This window comes from Nannospalax galili, unplaced genomic scaffold (genome assembly GCF_000622305.1).
Source record: "Nannospalax galili isolate Female #2095 unplaced genomic scaffold, S.galili_v1.0 scaffold18, whole genome shotgun sequence".
Classification (NCBI taxonomy): Eukaryota; Metazoa; Chordata; class Mammalia; order Rodentia; family Spalacidae; genus Nannospalax; species Nannospalax galili.
In genome coordinates this window covers 8,802,806-8,822,218 of record NW_008346548.1, presented here as the reverse complement: position 1 = coordinate 8,822,218, position 19,413 = coordinate 8,802,806, and the positions used below count along the sequence as shown (strand labels likewise).

Below are 19,413 nucleotides of genomic sequence, written 5' to 3'. Positions count from 1 at the left end.
ATAAATTAAATGTAAATATAATAGGTGTAACAGGACCTCGGAGTAGGGGTCGGGTATTGAATTACCAAAGACAAGGTGAGCGTATTTGTCGTACTGGGTGGCAAAGGCAAAACAGTACCTACAATGGCTTGACTCGAATGGACATGTGGTACTGGCTAATCAATCATGGTGTTTCCAGGGACTACATACATAAGAAGCCTACTAAGTTTTTATTTGATCTGTATAAGCAGAAAAGCTCTAGGACGAATAATGGGAAGTCAGTATTGGATCGTAGCAATAAAGAATCTTGCTCAATCAACCGATTTCCAGACTTGGGACAGTTTACAGACCCAGAACCCCTTGAATGAAGGGAAGGCTGGGTGCCCATGAGGAAGGACTTTGTCACAGTAACAAAGAGTTATGCTGTTCGCCTCTCACCCATCCTTCCCTAGAGGGATCTGCACCTTTTTACTAGAGTAACTGTACATTGGGGGAAAGGAAATAATGACTTTCTGTGGCCTTTTGGATACTGGTTCTGTGTTGACACTGATTCCGGGAGACCCTAAAAAGCATTGTGACCCTCTAGTTAAAGTAGGGGCTTATGGAGGTCAGGTGATAAATGGAGTTTTGGCTGAAGTCCAACTGACAGTGGGTCCAATGGGTCCCCAAACTTATCCTGTGGTTATTTCCCCAGTACCAGAATGTATAATTGGGATAGATATACTTAGGAATTGGCAGAATCCCCACATTGGTTCCCTGACCTGTGGAGTGAGGGCTATTATGGTTGGAAAGGCCAAATGGAAACCACTGGAATTGCCTCTGCCAGGGAAAATAGTGAACCAAAAACAGTATTGCATCCTTGGAGGGAATTGCAGAAATTAATGCAACCATTGAGGATTTGGAAGATGCAGGGGTGGTGATTCCCACATCTCCCTGTAACTCTCCTATTTGGCCTGTGCAGAAGACAGATAGGTCATGGAGAATGACAGTTGACTATCGAAAACTTAATCAAGTAGTGACTCCAGTTGCAGCTGCTGTACCAGGTGTGGTTTCCTTAACTCAGCAGATGAATACTGCTAGGTAAAATGTTGGTGGACAATGAGTGAATGGAGGAGAAGGCACCAGGACACGGATAAAACTCCATCAAAATAGGGTTTATTAGCAAAGGAACACATGGGACAGATTTCCTTCTGGGCAGGGAAAATGTCTGCCCGGGTCTTGAGCTGGAGTCTTTTAAAAAGGGAGGTTTCTGCTTCTTGCAGAAGGTGGGAAGATGTATTTTTTTTAAAGTTGGGTGTGGGGAGGGGAGTGGGAGAGCGGGACTTTTAAAACCTGTCCTTTTTAGAGATCAAAGGGGAAGCCTGCTGTGTTGGCCAAACCATGGAGAAAAGTCTGCTTCTCTTGACTTCAAAGACCAAGGTGCTTATCGGCTTGGTTCCCTTTTCTCAGGAGCATGAGAAGGCCTTGGGATCCTGTTGGTGAGGGGGCAGGGCTATCTGAACCTTAACAAATACATCTCCTGGTACCTGGTATGCAGCTATTGATTTGGAAAATGCTTTCTTCTCGATAGCAGTTCATAAGGACCACCAGAAACAATTTGCTTTCAGCTGGCAAGGCTAACAGTATACCTTTACTCTCCTGCCTCAAGGGTATATTAACTCTCCAGCACTGTGCCATAACTTGGTTCGAAGGGATCTTGATTGCCTGACTCTTCCACAAAATATCAAACTGGTTCACTATATTGATGATGTTATGCTGATTGGATTCAGTGAACAGGAGGTAGCAGACAGTCTGGACTTGTTGGTTAAGCATATGCACATGAGAGAATGGGAAATAAATCCAACCAAAATTTAAGAGCCTTCTGCCTCAGTGAAATTTCTAGGCATTCAGTGGTGTGGAGCATGCAGAGACATTCCTTCTAAGGTGAAGAGTAAGTTGTTGCATTTGGCCCCTCCCTCCACCAAGAAAGAAGCACAACCCTTGGTGGGCCTGTTTGGATTCTGGAGGCAGCACATTCCTTATCTGGATATGTTACTACAACCCATACATGGAGTGGCCTTTGAGTGGGGCCTGGAACTGGAAAGGGCCCTTCAACAGGTCGAGGCTGCTGTACAAGCTACTCTGCCCCTTGGGCCATTTGATCCAGCAGACCCGATGGTGCTTGAGGTATCAGTGGCAGATAAAGATGCTGTTTGTAGTCTCTGGCAGGCCTCCATAGGGGAATCACAGTGGAGGCCATTGGGATTTTGGACTGAGGCTTTGCCTTCATCTGTGGACAACTATTCTCCCTTTGAGAGACAGCTCTTAGCCTGCTATTGGGCCTTAGTGGAAACTGAATGTTTGACAATGGGCAACCAAGTCACCATGCGACTGGAGCTGCCCATCATGAGCTGGATGTTATCGGCCCCCCCAAGCCATAAAGTAGGCCATGCACAGCAACAATCTATTATCAAATGGAAGTGGTATATACATGATTGGGCCCGAGCAGGCCCAGAGGGCACAAACAAGTTCCATGAAGAAGTTGCCCAAATGCCTATGGTTCCTATGGGCGCGTGGGTTTCGCAGAGCACCAGCTGCTGGCTGGCACCTGTCTCTCGCGCGCCGCTGGGGCGGGTCCCGCGTGCCGCGTTGCTGGGGTGCGTGCGTGTCGCACACCGCGTTGCTGAGGGTCTCCGCGGCTACTGGATGCTGGCGACTCTACTGGTCACTGCGCTTCCAGGCGTGTTCTGTTCCAATCTACCAGGCACTCCCTCTATGTTTGAGATCCGTCAGCCTCCGGGTCACGAGGGGAGGTGCAGGAACGGCGAAAGCAGGGTCTTCGCAAGTCGTTGTTTACGAAGGGACAGCCCCCTCCGGAGAGACTGAATCATAGGCAGTAAGACACAGAACTCAGCTCAGTCAGACTCAGTGGTACAGCTCCTTTATTCAGTGACTCAGCTCGGCTCCAGGTCTTAGTGATTCAGCTCCGATTAATTAGGGGAAACCAGGATATTTTATAGTGTGGGGGCAGTAGCAAAAGCCTTAGTTGATAGGTGCTTTGTAGGATGCCCCATTTACATGTGGTGGTGGGCTTCCACCAGGCTGCCAGACATTGCCTGATTATCACAGGAAAACCTGGCAGTTCCTATGCCAGAGGCCATGTATCTGTGATGGCTACTTCAAAGATGAGTCAGGAAGAGTAGGGGGGCGCCCTGCTGAGAAAAGGAGTCTCTGTATAAGAACGCCGAGCCCCTTGGGCTATCCGGACATGGAGAGACTTCGACTTAACACAGCAGGGGTCCCCAACAGTTCCTACTCCTGTTACAATGCCTCCTGTTCTCAAGCATGCACCTATGGCTTCATGGGGTGTGCCCATGATCGGTTGACTGAGGAAGAGAAGACTAGGGCTTGGTTAACAGATGGTTCTGCATGCTATGCAGGCACCACTCAGAAGTGGACAGCTGTGGCAGTACAGCCAATTTCTGAAACAACCCTGAAGGACACTAGGGGAGGAAAGTCTTCCTAGTGGGCAGAACTTTGGACAGTGCACATGGTCATGCATTTTGCTTGGAAGGAGAAATGGCCAGAAGTGGGATTATATACTGATTCATGGGCTGTAGCCAATGGTTTTGCTGGATGGTCAGGGACTTGGAAGGAACATGATTGGAAAATTGGTGAGAAAGACATTTGGGGAAGAAGTATGTGGATAGATCTCTCCAAATGGGCAAAGGATGTGAACATACTTGTGTCTCATGTAAATGCTCATCAAAAAGTGGCTTCAGCAGAAGATGAGTTCAGTAATCAAGCAGATTGGATGACCCACTCTGTGGATTGTCAGCCTCTTTCTTCAGCTATCCCTGTCATTGCTCAATGGGCCCATGAACAAAGTGGCCATGGTTGGTGGCAGAGATGGAGGTTATGCATGGGCTTGACAGCATGGACTCCCACTCAATAAAGCTGACCTGGTTACAGGTGCTGCTGAGTGCCAGATCTCCCAACAGCAGAGACCAACACTGAGCCCCCAATTTGGCACTGTTCCCCGTGGCGACCAACCTGCAACCTGGTGGCAGGTTGACTACATTGGACCACTTCCATCTTGGAGGGTACAGCATTTTGTCCTTATAGGAATAGACATTTATTCTGGTTATGGATTTGCCTTTCCTGCATGTAATGTTTCTGCCAAAACCACCATCCAGGGACTTACAGAATACCTTATCCACCATCATGGTATTCCGCACAACATCGCTTCTGACCAGGGAACTCACTTCACAGCCAAAGAAGTGTGACAGTGGGCCCATGGTCATGGAATCCACTGGTCTTACCATGTTCCCAACCATCCAGAAGCAGCTGGCTTGATAGAACAATGGAATGGTCTCTTAAAGACACAGTTATGGTGCCAATTAAGTGGCAATAGCCTGGAGGGCTGGGGCAGGGTCCTCCAGAAGGCAGTATATGCTTTGAATCAGCATCCAATATATGGTACAGTTTCTCCCATTGCCAAGATTCATGGGTCCAGGAATCAAGGGGTGGAAGTGGGAATGATTCCACTCACTATCACCCCTGGTGACCCACCATGAAAATTTTTTATTCCTGTACCCTCGACTTTGCACTCTACTGGCTTGGATGTGTTGGTTCCAGAGGAGGGAGTGCTTCTGCCAGGAGAAACAAACATTCTGTTGAACTGGAAGGTAAGACTTCCCCCTGGACACTTTGGGCTTCTGATGCCCTTAAGTGAGCAGGCTAAGAAAGGAATAACAGTATTAGGAGGAGTGGTTGACTCAGACTATCAGGGGGAAATTGGACTGGTTCTCCACAATGGAGGTAATGAAGATTATATCTGGAAGGCAGGAGATTCCTTAGGGTGACTTTTGGTGTTACCATGTCCTGTGATTAAGGTCAATGGGAAACTGCAACAACCCAATCCAGACAGGACAACAAATGGCTCAGACCCTTCAGGGATGAAAGTATGGGTCACTCCTCCAGGATAAGAGCCAAGACCTGCAGAGGTGCTTGCTGATGGTGGAGGAAATACAGAATGGGTCATAAAGGAAGGTACTTACAAATACCAACTTAGGCCACATGACCAGTTGCAGAAACATGGATTGTAATTGACCTGAGTATTCTTGTCCTAGTTGGTTAAGAATAGGCTTGTGCATGTATACACATATGTTAAGCAGATACTTTAGTTATTCTTTTTTTTGAATGTGTAATTGAGATAAGTGTTAAGTGGTTAAGTGTTGTGAACCTATATGATTATACTGGCTTATGAGACACTAAAGGACTAAGCATTCCTTGAAGACCTTTTCACCTACTCTAAGATATATAATGCATTGGTCATTGTATGATAGGATAGTCATATCATGTTAGGTGAAATTATGACCTCAATATTGTTTTCATTTGAAAATTAAGCATGACATTGATGCTATTGGGTGTCAAGTTGACAAGGGGTGGACTTGTGCTGGCTAACCCTGGGTGTCAACTTGACTGGAACTGAAATGAGATAGATCTTCTTGATTGGATCATCTGAAGCTGGAAGACACACCCTAAATGTGGGTGTTACCTTCTGATGGCAGCCTGTATAAAAGGTCATGGCAGAGGAGAACACCTGGGTTCTTGCTGCTTGCCTTCTCTCTTGCTGGTGAGTTAGTCTTGCTGCTGTAGACTGAAGACTAGCTGATCTTTTGGAATTTGTCAGACCTTCAGTGCCAGCTTGGGACTACTGAGACATCCAGCCTCGTGGACTTGAGCGATTATGGATTTCTCAGCCTCTCCAGTGTGGTGCAGCCATTGTTGGACTACTTGGACTCTATCCTGTGAGCTAAGCTGATAAATCTCTGTACATACATATTCATTCTACTGGTTCTGTTTCTTTGGAAGAACCCTGACTAATACAAGTATATACTATTATCATTCCCTTATTACAACAAAACTTAGTCATAGAGAATGCCTGTATACCCTCAGTTGATTTGGTAGGCTCCATATTTTCCATTTGTAAAATGAGAGTAGTAGTAGTTAGGTCAAGGACACGTCATAGAATCATACAAAATAGTATATGAAAGTACTTAGGACAGTGCTTGGCACCCATAGCACATTTTGATGGCTAAAATTACTGTTATGCTACTGAAGTCATTCTAGAGGATCACGAAATTCTTATGAATTGTCAAATCTAATGGATATCTTCTGAGTCATACTTTGCTAGACATTTCTGCAATATTTGTTTCTTAATTTTTGTTCATTTTTAAAGCTAGGCTTTGCTATGTAACCCAGGCTACCCTTGAATCTATTATCTTCCTGCCTTAGCTCCCATGTGCTGGGATTATAGGAGTATAACACCATGTCTGGCCAGTATTTGTAACTGCAGATTATTTATTCTTTGAAGCTTCCTCCAAGTCCATTGCTTTTGAATATTCAAACAGTTTATCTCGGTTCTCTTTCTGTGTCTCTGAAGCTTTATTCATTTATTTTCTTTTCCTTCATAGACTTTTCTTCCTGCCCATCAAATAGTTATTTGCCAGTGGACTAGCTCAGTCCAGTATTCTTACTATATACATTCTTCTATCTTTCCTCTGTGACTCTATCTTCTCTGGTACTGATGTATCCCAAATATTTACCCCCCTCCCCTGTGCATTTGGTATATGTTCAGTTCCCTGGTGAAACATGGCTGACATACAAGCTTGGAAAGCTGAGCAAGTAAAATACAAAACTTAAATTTCCTCCTTAAAACACATTATTTAGCCCAGAAGACTAGAAACAGAACTACCATATGGTCTGGCAACCCCACGGTTGGGTACACAGCTACAGGTACAGTGAGGTACCTATACTCTCATGTTTATTGCAGCACTATTCACAGTAGTTAAGATAAAGGACCAACCTAGGTGTCTATAAATGGATGAATGGAGAAATGTGATATATATACACAATGGAATGTTGCTCAGCTCCCAAAAAAAATCAAGTTCTGCCAGGCGTGATGGCACACACCTTTAGTCCCAGCACTTGGGAGGCAGAGGCAGGTGGATCTCTGTGAGTTCAAGGCCAGCCTGGTCTTCATAGTGAGTTCCAGGACAGCTGGGGCTACAGGGAGACCCTGCCTCAAAAAGACCAAAAAATAATCAAGTTCTTTGTTTTTGTAGCAACACAGATAGAAGTGTAAGATATATTTTAAATATTTTTATTATTTTTATTTTATGTGTATGAGTGTATTATCTACATGTATCTAAGTGCACTTGTGTCATGCAGTGTACAAGGAGGTCAGAAAAAGAAGTTGGAATTCCCCTGAAACTGTAGTTAAAGAAGGTTGTTAGCTACCATGTGGGTGCTAGGAATTGATCCTGGGTCCTCTGCAAGAACAGCCAGTGCTCTTAACCACTGAGTCATCTCTCCAGCCCCAGAACTACAAGACATATTAAGTGAAATAAGTCAAGCATAGAAGACAAATGCCATATGTTCTCACTTATATGTGGTATCCAAAAAGTTGATCTCAGAGAATTAGAGAACAGAACAGTGCTTCCCAGAGCTTGGGAAGGATTTAGTGGGAGGGAGGAGTGGAGAGAAGATGATGGGTACAAGGATGCCTTTGGATAGAAGGAATGACTTTTCATCTGTAGTGCAGTAGGAGAGCTGTATTTGAAAACCAGTGTTTCAGTATAGCCAGTAGAGAGGATTTTGAATGTTCCCAACACAAAGAAAAGACATATACCTGACATATGCCCATTTCCACAATCTGATCATTACATTGTACACAATATTTAAGTGTTACTTTTACCCATAACTATGTACAATTATTGTGTGTCCAATAAAATATTAAAAAAAATATTCACCTTTAATCCCAGCACTTGGGATGCATGGATCTTTGTGAGATCAAGGCTATATAGTGAGTTCCAGGCCAGCTGGGGCTATAGAGAGACCAGTGTCAAAAAGTCCAAAACAGAAACAAAGAAAAAAAAAAAAACAAAATACTATTGCTTTTTAAACTTTATGTTCTCTTTTAATGGACTATTTATTCTTTATTCAAAAGAATATAATGTAGATTTTCTTTCCTTTGTATTCTTTTTCTTGTAGAGCCCCTATAATTAATTATCAAGTTCTGTTGATTTTGTCCCTAAATAATTGTAGAATCTGCCTTATCCTCTTCATCAATAATACCAGTACCCTAGCTGTTGCTGAGGAGCCTCTTTTCATAAAGAATACTTCCTGGCAGTATTGGTTGTTTTTGTGGTTGTTTGTTTTTTGTTTTGTCTGTGTTCTCCCCCTCCCCATCTCCCAACATATCTTGTTTGTGAATAAGAGAGGTGTCTCCAAAAATGGTATCTGACCAAGACTCCTCACTACTTAAAGGACAAATTCCAGGCCACTTAACGATAGGACATATAAAAATCCGTAATAGGGGCCGGAGAGATGGCTCACCAGTTAAGAGCACTGACTGCTCTTGCAGAGGACGTGGGTTCAATTCCCAGTACCCACGTGGTGGCTACAAACTGTCCTTAACTCCAGTTCCAGGGGAATCCGAAGCCCTCTTCTGATCTCTGTGGCATTGCAGGACATGGGTGCACTCACATACATGCAGGCAACACACTCATACTCATAAGATAAAAATAATAAAATTATTTTAAAAAATCCTTAGCAATTGTTTTCCTCTTGGCACAAGAGTGTTACCCACTGCTAACTCCAGACTACGTAGATAACCATGTTTTTTCCTCTGCTTTGTGTGTCTTGTTTCTCTGCCTGAAGTATCATTTAGTACCTATTTGTGTGACTGATTCCTCATATTTAAATTTTAGAACGTGTCTTTCTTGTAAAGGAAGATTGTCCTAATTCATCTTTCTTCTCTGACCCCATGAGTACTTGCTAAGTGCCCCTGTAGTGCCCTCTGTCCTTCTGTAGTATACTGAGTTCCTTCAGGGCAAAAATTGGATTCAGTCATTGTTTCTTGGTTTTTTGAGTACCACTCTCCACCATGTACTGTGCTGAATGCTGGAGATCAGTAAGGATAAAGCCAAGGGCCTCTTTTCCTCATGAAATTTCTTTTTTTTTTTTCTTTTGGTCTTTTTTGAGACAGGGCCTCCCTGTAGCCCCAGCTGCCCTGGAACTCACCAGGGTGGCCTTGAACTCCACCTACCTCTGCTTCCCAAGTTCTGGGATTAAAGTCGTGTGCCACGATGTCTGGCTGGAATTTATTTTCTAATGGAATAGGCAAAAATGAAAATAATGACACAAGATAAGCAAAGGAGTGCAAACTGTCCAAAGGCCGTGAAAGCCAAGCATGGAGGGTCTTATGCCATTGGTTCAGTCCCACTTGCCTAGCTCCATGCTTCACTTAGATGCTGCACTGCAGCGTGCTCACTGAATGAAAGAATGCAGTTGTGGGTCATAATGCTTTATCTTTTTTCCCCCTTAGGTTCTTTCACAGCAGTTGCAGCAGTTGGAAGCTGAGCATAATACTTTACAAAACACCATGGAAACAGAAAGGCAGGAGTCCAAGGTTCTGATGGAAAAGATGGAACTTGAAGTGGCAGAGAGAAAATTATCCTTCCATAATCTTCAGGAAGAGATGCTTCAGCTTCTGGGACAGTTAGAGCGATCAGGCCAAGCCCAGACTGAACTGGAGTCTCGGTATGCTGATTTGGAGCAGAAGCACAAAGCAGAAATGGAAGAGAAGACTGCTTGCATTTTGAGACTTCAAAAGACTGAACAAGAGCTGCAGTCTGCCTGTAGTGCTCTGAAGGATGAAAATTCAAAGCTTCTCCAAGATAAGAGCGAACAGGCAGTTCAGTCGGCCTGGGCCATTCAGCAGTTGGAAGGTTAGTCTTTGGTAGCTTTTGAAGGCCACATCTCTAGACCCTGCATGGATTGTACTTCCTACTTTCAGAGATCTGTTAACACCATTTGCCCAACCAGTTGAATCAATATAAGGATAAGAGAGGCATCTCTCTTTTTTTTTTTTTTTGCCGCCTCTGAGGTTACAGTCTTCCTAACATCATCACAGTACTAAAACTACTAGTGGTGATGGTGTAGGTGTTAAATAGATTATATTGGGGGAAGAACTCAGGACTGAAATGAGTAGGACTTGAATTTGTTCTTGAATTTGTCCCAAAGACTCGGGCCAGATCTAGGTAAATAACAAGAAGTTACCCATAACTGCAACGACGGATCTCAGTGCTTTTCTAGTGAATGAAAATTTCCTTTTAAAGAAAACTTTGGTCCTTTAAGCAAGTTTTTTTTTTTTAAATTATTATTTTTATTTTATGTGTATGACTGTATTGCCTGCATGTGTGTAAGTGCACTTGTATCATGCAGTGCCCGTGGAGGTCAGAAGAAGGTATTGGATCCCCTGGAACTGTAGTTACAGATGGCTGTTAGCTGCCATGTGGGTGCTGGGAATCAAACCTCAGGCCAGCAGTCAGTGCTCTTAACTACTGAGCCATCTCTCTAGTCCCCCTTTAAGCAACTTTTAAGAAACATTATTAAATATTTTATTAAAATTGGTAACTCTAAAAATATTTCAGAAGTTTATGAAGAAATGCAGCTCCCTAAACATTAGTAATCCATATTACCATATTTCTTTCAATTATAAAACTTATACTGATAGATGGGCATATACTATGGGAAGGTTTTAGAACTAAGTTGAAAATATGTATCAAAGAATTGGCTTTCAATAAGAAAGTCTAGAGGACATTGTGTGGGAATAGGGTGACATAGGCGCACACTGTCCTCTTAACTATGTATGTGTTTACAACCTTGTTATGGGCTCTTCATAGAGTCATAATAAGTGGAGAGTGAAGAGCATAAGTTATAAACCACTAAACCACTTAACTCTTAAGGAAAGAAAGGAAACATGAACATTTTCTAAATTTCTGAAGACCCTTTTTATTAATATGTATTAAGTGTACATGTTAATAGCATTTAGTGTGATAGTTTCATACATGCATACAGCATGTGTTGACCACCTCTAGTCACCTTTCTTCAAACCCCCCTCTCTCATATCCCTCACCCTTCCAAGTCCCTAGAAATCACATTCTTTTTGAGGCTGACTTTTTTCTTTAGTTCCCATATATGAGAGAATATACAGTATTTACCTTTCCATATCTGGCTTACTTCATTTAACATGTATCCTCCTGTTCCACCCGTTTTGATGCAGGTAATAGACTTCATTTTTCTTTGTGGTTATGTAGTACTCTGTGTGTTTATTTTTCCTTTGAAGGAAGTAGTTTACTGATGCCGTTGGTCCAAACAGTTAAAAAAATGTCATCGGCATCCTAATTTTAATTATGATAATGGAACTAGTAAAGTACATAGAGTATCTCCTTAGACGATAGTAAGTCATTATGTTTTAGACTAGAAGCAGACATCACGTCTGTTATTTGTTCTCTTTTCCTCAGATAGCACCTGTTTTCTTTTCCTTAGATCAACTCCAGCAAAAATCCAAAGAAGTTAGCCAATTTCTAAATAAACCAAACTTGCAAAAACATGAAACAGCATCTCAGACTTTACCAGATGTTTGTAATGAGGGCATACAGGTAATTCAATGTGAATTTCTTATGACTATGATCTATTTACTGTATTGATGGGCTCTAGTAAGTATTTATTACAGACAGGAGCATAAACTTGTCTTTTCTACCTAATGAAATGCTTGTGTGGGGAGGTGATTCTACTGAAAGGAATCATGAAAGGCATTAAGGCAGTGTTGCAACAAGGAATAATGAGAAAGTAATTTTAAAAAGCACTTTCTTAGGAGTGTTTCTGACACTAACCTCTTAAAAATCTGTACTGGGGATGAATCATTATTTTTGCTTTTAGAATTAGTTTTCTCAGTGCAGAAGTCAGGTTTATTTTGGTAGACTATGATTTGATCAGGTGTAGCATACACAAATCAGTCTAAACAAACTTAAAAGTTTATTACTTCCAATAAATATATTAATAGTAAAAAAATTTTTTTAGTTTCCAAGTGGTTTGTTGGCCAGTACGTTCTCTTTTCCTTCTGCAGCAGTCCTTTTGGAAAACTATATTACAGTCACCTCAAGGCTACTTAAGGAGCAGAAGTATTAGAACAAAGGGAGTTTGATGATCTTGTTGATCAAGCTGGCCAAACTGCAATAAGTGGGTTCCTCCACCTCCATTGTAAGATTACAGCTTTCCAATCTGACAGACATGTTAAGACAAGAGTCCATGGTTCCTGATTAGTACTGTGCATTGATAAAAAAATGTTTGCTTCTTGGCGTCTAGTATCTAGGCTTTCCAGTCTCTTCTGTTACTCCATTCTTCCTTTTTTTCCCTCCAATGTTTTTTACTAAGACATTTCCCAACAATTAAAATAGACTGAAATTTCATACAGAATACTTGTATACCCTCCTCTAGATTCTGTCATCACATTTTACTGTATATATTTTCTTTATCAGTTATTCATCTATCCATGTCTATATCAGTTCATCTTAATACTTTCTTACATTTCACAGTTAAGTTGTCAACATCAGTACTTTTTTTCCTCTAAATATTCAGCATGTCTGTCATTGATTAGATTCCAACATTTGTTTATAGTTGAGGTATACTAGTTGAGGAATTCTTCTCTTGAGGTAAGATTTACAAGCTATTAAATGTGTAAGTCTTAAATATACCATTCAGTGAGTTTTTGTTAGATGTATTCACCTATATTACCCAAACACCTAGTAAGGTATAGTACCATCACCCCACAGATTTTCTCTTTGGTCATTTTTTTTTTTTGAGACAGGGACTCCCTGTAGCCCCAGCCGGACTGGAACCAAGCTATGTAGACCAAGCTGGCCTCAAAATCACAGAGATCCGCCTGTCTCTTGCCTCCCAAGTGTTGGGATTAAATGTGTACGCCACCACACCTGGCTACAAAATATACTCTTTAGAGTGAACTATTTTTCTGTTTCTGTTTTTCACCTTAATTTTGCATGTTTTACATAAATATAAATATAATACAGTATGTGTCCTTTTGTGTAAAGCTTTTTCTTACTTAGCATGTTTTCTGCTTCATACCTGTTGTTGTTTTTATTTTATATTACCATTGTGGAGCATAAACACAGGTAAAATAAAAGTAGACAAATGGTTGGAGCCATGATCTAGTAAAATTTTATTAATAAAAGGAAGTGGAACGCCTCCAAAATTTTCAAATCTTCGTTTGATATTCCCATTTCATATCATTCTGTGTAAAGGATTTCCTTTAACTTGTGTGTGTGTGTCCATTAGCATAGACATATATCTGGTAATGAATTCTTAACAACTCTCATGTGGCTAATGCCATCATTATCTCAGCCTTGTTATTTTTGCTGACTATAGAATTCTACATTGACATTTTTTCCCCTTTCTTGCAACATTTTAAGAGTTCTTCTATTCAGCCATGTTCTCTGTCATGTTTTGTTTTCGAGGAGAAATCTCTTTTTTATTTCTTCTGGTTGCATTGTAGGATTTTATCATTAGCTTTGAGCACTGGAGTTTGACATGCCTTATTTCACCACATTTCATGTACCATTAGAAATATTCTGCCATTAGATGATTTTTATGACTCGTGCCCTTCTTTGAGAATGCCAGTTATACATGTATTAACTGTACTTGTTCTGGCACTCATTGATACTGGCTTAGATTTATTGTTTTCTTCTTTATTTCATTCTGTTAGTTTCTATGTCTATATCTTTGTTTACTAATCTTCACTTGTGTGATGTGTTATGCAGTATATTTTTTTCAGTGTCAAACATTTAAATTTCCTAAAATTCTTACTTGGGCTTCAAAAAAAAAATAGCTTCCCTGTCTTGTCTTGACCTTTTGCATATATAAGAATTAATTTTACTAACTGTCTTAATGTCCCTATTTTTATTCTAACATCTGTATCGATACCTGGTCTGTTTAAGTTGGTTTTTCTCTTTATTAAGGCTTAAGTTTTCTGGCTTCCTTGTATACCCGATAATCTGTGGTTGGTTGCCAGATGTTATGAATAAAAGCTATATATTCGCATAAATATTTTAAAACTTTTTGGCGGATTCAGTTGTTGCCTGAAAAAGCCTTCTTTGTTTTGTTGAGTTTGAATTGGTGCTCATTCATTCTGTACTACTGAAGCAAGACGGCAGGGCATTCTGCTTGGTACCCTGAGCAGTGTTAGGCTTTTTTCACATTTGTCTATAGGAACTGACCCTACAAGAACACAAAGTGCTGCTCTCTAATCTTTCTAGGTGGATAGTTTGGGGTAATTACGTGGCCTAGGATAGCTCCCTCACGTCCATGTGCTGCTCTCCAGTCTGCTGAGTACATGTAGGGATCTTCTAGAGACCTCCTCTGTGGGGTTCCATTCTGTCAGTTCTCTCCCTTGACTCTTAGCTGTGCCTTTTTAACTTGGGACCAGTCAGGATCTGCTTACGTTCCCCCCCTTTGAGGGCATATAGCCTAGAAACTTGTTTACGACATTAATATTATAGAAAGTACAGTATGTATCATTTGTAGCCTTAGTGCTAAAACTGAACTACCTCACTTAAATGCAGAAACCTTGTCATGATATACTCTCACCCCATTCTTTATGCTGTATTTTCTGTCTGTTTTATATTAATAAAAATTTTAAGTTTTAGCATACAGTCTTAACATTTATGCATTGAACAGTTACATGTATTTAAAAGACATTAAGGAGATGGTGACAGTATTTACACACGTATTTACCATTTGCAGTGTTCTTTTCTCTCTGATGATCAGCTTCCCATCTGAGAACCATATTCTTCTAAAATACCCTATATATACTTATAATCATGTCTGCTAGAGAAAAGCATTCTCTTGGTTTTATTTAATAATAGTCTTTATTTTGTTCTTTAGTGATTTTGATTATTGGATATATAGCTGTAGATTGATACTTTTCTTTTCAGACCATTAAAGAATTTATTTTACTGTCTTCTCACCTACATCCCCCATACACACTCTAACAGTTCTTCAGTAATCATTCAAATGATTATTCCCATATATGGAAGTATCATATATTCTGTTTTCCACTCAGATTAAAAAGACATTTTCTTAGCTGGATGTGGTGGCGCACGCCTTTAATCCCAGCACTTGGGAGGTAGAGGTAGGCAGGTCTCTGTGAGTTCAAGGCCAACTCTACATAGAGAGTTCCAGGCCACCAGGTGGGGCTACAGGGAGACCCTATCAAAAACACCAAAAAAAAAAAAAAAAAAAGAAAATTTCTTTTTTTGATGGACTCACATTGTGTTTTTCTTTGCAATTTTCTTGCTTTTGTTGAGGATTTTTTTTTTCCCTTACATATATAACCTGTGTTTGAGAAAATTTTATTTTGGCCATTTTTAATTCTTTTTTTGGTCTTTTTGAGACAGGGTCTCCCTGTAGCCAAGTGCTGGGGCTAAAGGTGTGCGCTACCACACCCTGCTATTTCTTAATTCTTATGTCTATTCTGATTTTTTCTCTCTCTCTTTCTCTTCTGACAATTCAGTGAAAGTATTTTGAACCTTTTAATCTTGTCCTACTTGTCCCTGAGGCTATGGTCATTTTCTTCAATCTTTTTTCCCCCTTCACTCATCAGACTGATTAATTTCTCTTGATCTATCTTCAAGTCTACCAAGTATTTCTTTTGTCATCTGTATTCTTCTGTTAAGCCTATTCATTGGATTTTTCATTTCACATATTCTGATTTTTTGTTCTATAATTTCAAGTTGGTTTATTTTATAGTTTGTTTGCACTGAGTTCCTATCTTTTCACTCAGTATAAACATATGTCTTGACATAGTTTCAATAGCTTCTTTAAATCATAGCTTACAGCTATTTGTGGTGGCATACAGTTATAAACCTAGCACTCAGGAGGTAGAGGCAGGAGGATCTTGAGTTCAAAGTCATTCTGAGCTACATAGTGAAATCCTGACTCAAAAAACCAAGGGCTGGGAATTTAGCTCAGTGATAAAGCACTTTCCTAGCCTGCATAAAACTCCGGGTTGAATCCTCAGCACCACTCAAAAAGATAAATCTTTGCTTGCTAATAAAAAATTTATATCATCTTATGGTTAGTTTCTATTTTTTTCTTGAGAATGAGTCATATTTTCTATTTTTCTACGTGATGAGTGATTCTATGTAATGAGTGAATTTTGTATTAAGTTATGTTTTTTTTGTGGGGGAGATTCTGTTTTGTTATTTCTAAAATTCTTAAGAGTTTTAATTGCTGTTAAATAAGCCAATAATGTGAACTCAAGCAGTAAAACTATGGCCTATGGTAGAGAGCCACAAAAACTCAATCATTTATTTATGTCTTGGATAAGTTTACTTTGAGTCAGCCCAAGAAATGCATAGTTCATTGCTCACCCAGAAATTTGGCCTGAGTTCACACAGAGAACTTGGGACTCTTCTGCTCCGACTCTTCCTCTGTCTGATTTCCCTTCCCACATTCTGGTAGCTTTGTATATCCCAAAGTGTCCTCATTTTCAAGGCAAACTACTTACGACTGTTTTATTGGGGTTTTATCTGTCTTATGTATTGTAGACTAAGAACTTCCCTCTAGATAAAAGCGTCCAAACTGAAACTTAGCCCTTGATTTTTTTTTTAATCAACAATGAAATTTTGTGACCAAATATAATGTGTAAACGTTATGGCTTAAGAGTTTCAAAATTATATGAAAAAATGTATAAAATATTCCCCCTGGAGGAAAAATATATAAAATGACAGAAAAAAAACAAACATTCTGGTTACATAAATTAATTAAGCAGCCGGGCATAGTGGTGCACGCCTTTAATCCCAGCACTTTAATTCCAGCACTTGGGAGGCAGAGGCAGGCGGCCAGCCTGATCTACATAGTGAGTTCCGGGACAGCTAGGACTACAGGGAGACCCTGCCTCAAAAAGACCAAAAAAAAAAAAAAAAAAAAAAAAAATTAAGCAGAAGAAAATTTTTAGCCTGCATGGGAGAAAAATGCAGTGGAACAGTCATTAGGTTCCCTCTGCTTTTCTTGAGCACTCCTCTTCAGAAGCCGCTCTCCTGTTCATTCCTCTTGAGGCCTTGTTGCTTGCTGGCATTGATCTAATCTTATGATGTTGCTTGTGAACTTAAAAATGTTCTTTTATGTACAACAGACTTGAGAGTTCTATTTTTGTAATCTAGACTTTAATCTTACATTCAAAAGTCAGTGAACAGGAAGCTTATATGATGTGTTTTGTTTCTTTTTCTATCTTCAGAATTAAATTTTCTTTAAAGATTAACTAGGCAGAGTAGATGCTATATTTAAAGTATTCTCATGGATGGAGAACTTTCAGATGATAAAAATGCTAGAGGCTGTCTGGGCGTTGGTGTGAGAGAGTTCACTGGAGAATCATTAATTCGTTGTCTTTCTCTACTTCAGGCAGTCACTGAAGAGACTATTGCGTCTTTGCAGAAGAGAGTGGTAGAGTTAGAGAATGAAAAGGGAGCCTTGCTCCATACTTCTAGAGAGCTGGAGGAGCTGAAAGCGGAGAATGGTATGTATAAATGAAAACCATAATCTATCTTCTTACCCCTGTGCTCTTATCACTATGCATGCATAGCACAGAGCTGTTCTCATTCTGTGGTCTTAGATACCAGAGCTGGTAGCTATCAAGATAAGATTAAGACACACTAAATAGCTGAGCATGGTACTGGCATGTATATAAGTATTATATTTTGCAATATGAGCTGTAAATACTGCAGGATTTCTGTATGGGAATGGGAATGATCTCATCTAGGAAGGTTGATCTGAATTGGACTTTACTAAGATACTGAATTTTTTAATAGGCAAAATTAGGAAAGGATATTCTCAGTAATCTATGGAATAAAATAAAATTTAGTCTGCCAAAATATTATTCAGGAGCTATTATTTGCCAGGTATTATACTAATTTTAGGTAAGCAAATATTTTTTTAAAAGCTTTCTGCCCTTAAAAAGCTCATTATTATGTATGAAGAGCTTATTAATTAAAAAGATAAACACATAAATAAACCATAATATAATACTAAAGGTACACAAGGATATTACAGGTACATAAAAATGCACTTAACCCAAGAATAGTACTGAAGTCCAGAAAAAGACATAGCCCTGGTTGTGGCCCGAGAGATGAAAAGCCAGACTAAGAAAGGTAAGATTCTAAGCAGAGAATTATCATGACAAAAGTCCAAGAGAATTCTGCCTTTAAACTTTATTTATATTGATGTGTTTGCAGAACAGAAAGAAGCATTGTCTTATAGTAAACAAAAAGGGGGCAATGTAAAAAGAGGAGAATAGAGAGTAAGTAGGAGTCAAAACTCATGTTAAGGCAGTGGGATGTTATATAAAAGCTGTGCTCTTTTTCTTCAGCGTATTTAGTTTATCAGAAAGAATGGAAGCTTCTTGAGGATATTAGTATTAGTAGTATTCATTATTTTTCCTCTTTCAGAATATTATTAGCCCATTTTAGAGCTCTGTATTAAGGCCCGACTTCTGATCTACATGAACTAGCTGTGTAACCTCTTCATCATGCCATTTCTTTGTTTCCTCATTTGGTCGTTGAGAAGATTGAGTAGCTCTCTTTTAGTGCTAACATTTAATGTTTGAACATCTGTGGAAGAACATTGAGAATGTTGTAAGTGCTATATTCACGTAAAAACGCACGATACAGCCAGTAGAGTTGTAGAGAACTGAGGAAATAGAATTCCAGATTGTGTCATAGAAACAGCTGCTCCGTTTCACATGCCTTGGCATACATTGTCTTTTAAACCTTCCACTGTTTTAGTGGCTCAGTATCATCACCCAGTTCTGTTCTGTCTGATATCTCATATTCTCGTATTATTTTGGCACTTCTTTATTTTAATAAAGTTAGCCTTTCTCCGTCAAACTATTTTGGCTATTTCTTTCATCTTTATTATTTTATATATCTCAGATATCTTCAGTACAACTATGTCACTGTTTTATCAAACCCTCCACATGTATTGTCTGAAGATATTATTCTTTGACTTTTCAGAAACACTGTCTTCTCGGATTACTCTTCTGGAGGCTCAGAATAAAACTGGGGAGGCAAACAGTGAAGTCTGTGAGGTAAGTGATGCATTCTTAGTTCCATCAGGACAGGAACTAGACTTAAGAGGAAATAGCATCAACAATTATTAGTGTTGACAGAGAATCGCATTACCCATGAAGTGAAATAATGTTTGGGATTCATAATGGTGGGACTATCTCATTTACTCATGTCTCTGAATATTTGGAATTCTTTGTCCTAAACCAGCACAACTACAGTAGCCATTGCTTTGCCCATCTCGGAAAAGTTGCTTGCTGAAGATTAGATGAAATCCCTTGAATTTCCCATGCCTCCCAACTGGTACAATTTTTACTTAGGATTTTATTTTAATAGAGCCTCTGAACAGGGCAGGGTGGTACATGCCTTTAATCCCAGTACTCAAGAGGCAGAGGCAGGTGAATCTCTGTGAGTTCAAGCCTCACCTGGTTTACATAGTGAGGTCCAGGCCAGCTAAGGGCTATAGGGA

General features: G+C 39.9%; 1 protein-coding gene across 6 annotated transcripts in view; it reads left to right on the top strand.

Annotated features, from left to right (window-relative positions):
* Golgb1 (golgin B1) overlaps positions 1-19,413 on the top strand; it is a 102,026-nt gene that overhangs the window by 39,121 nt on the left and 43,492 nt on the right. For all 6 annotated transcript variants that reach the window (XM_029568208.1, XM_008842920.2, XM_008842919.2 and 3 more), the window contains 4 exons: positions 9,353-9,755; positions 11,359-11,471; positions 17,287-17,401; positions 18,894-18,967. In XM_029568208.1, the coding sequence (XP_029424068.1) occupies positions 9,353-9,755; positions 11,359-11,471; positions 17,287-17,401; positions 18,894-18,967 (705 nt within the window). The remainder of the gene's footprint in view (positions 1-9,352; positions 9,756-11,358; positions 11,472-17,286; positions 17,402-18,893; positions 18,968-19,413) is intronic.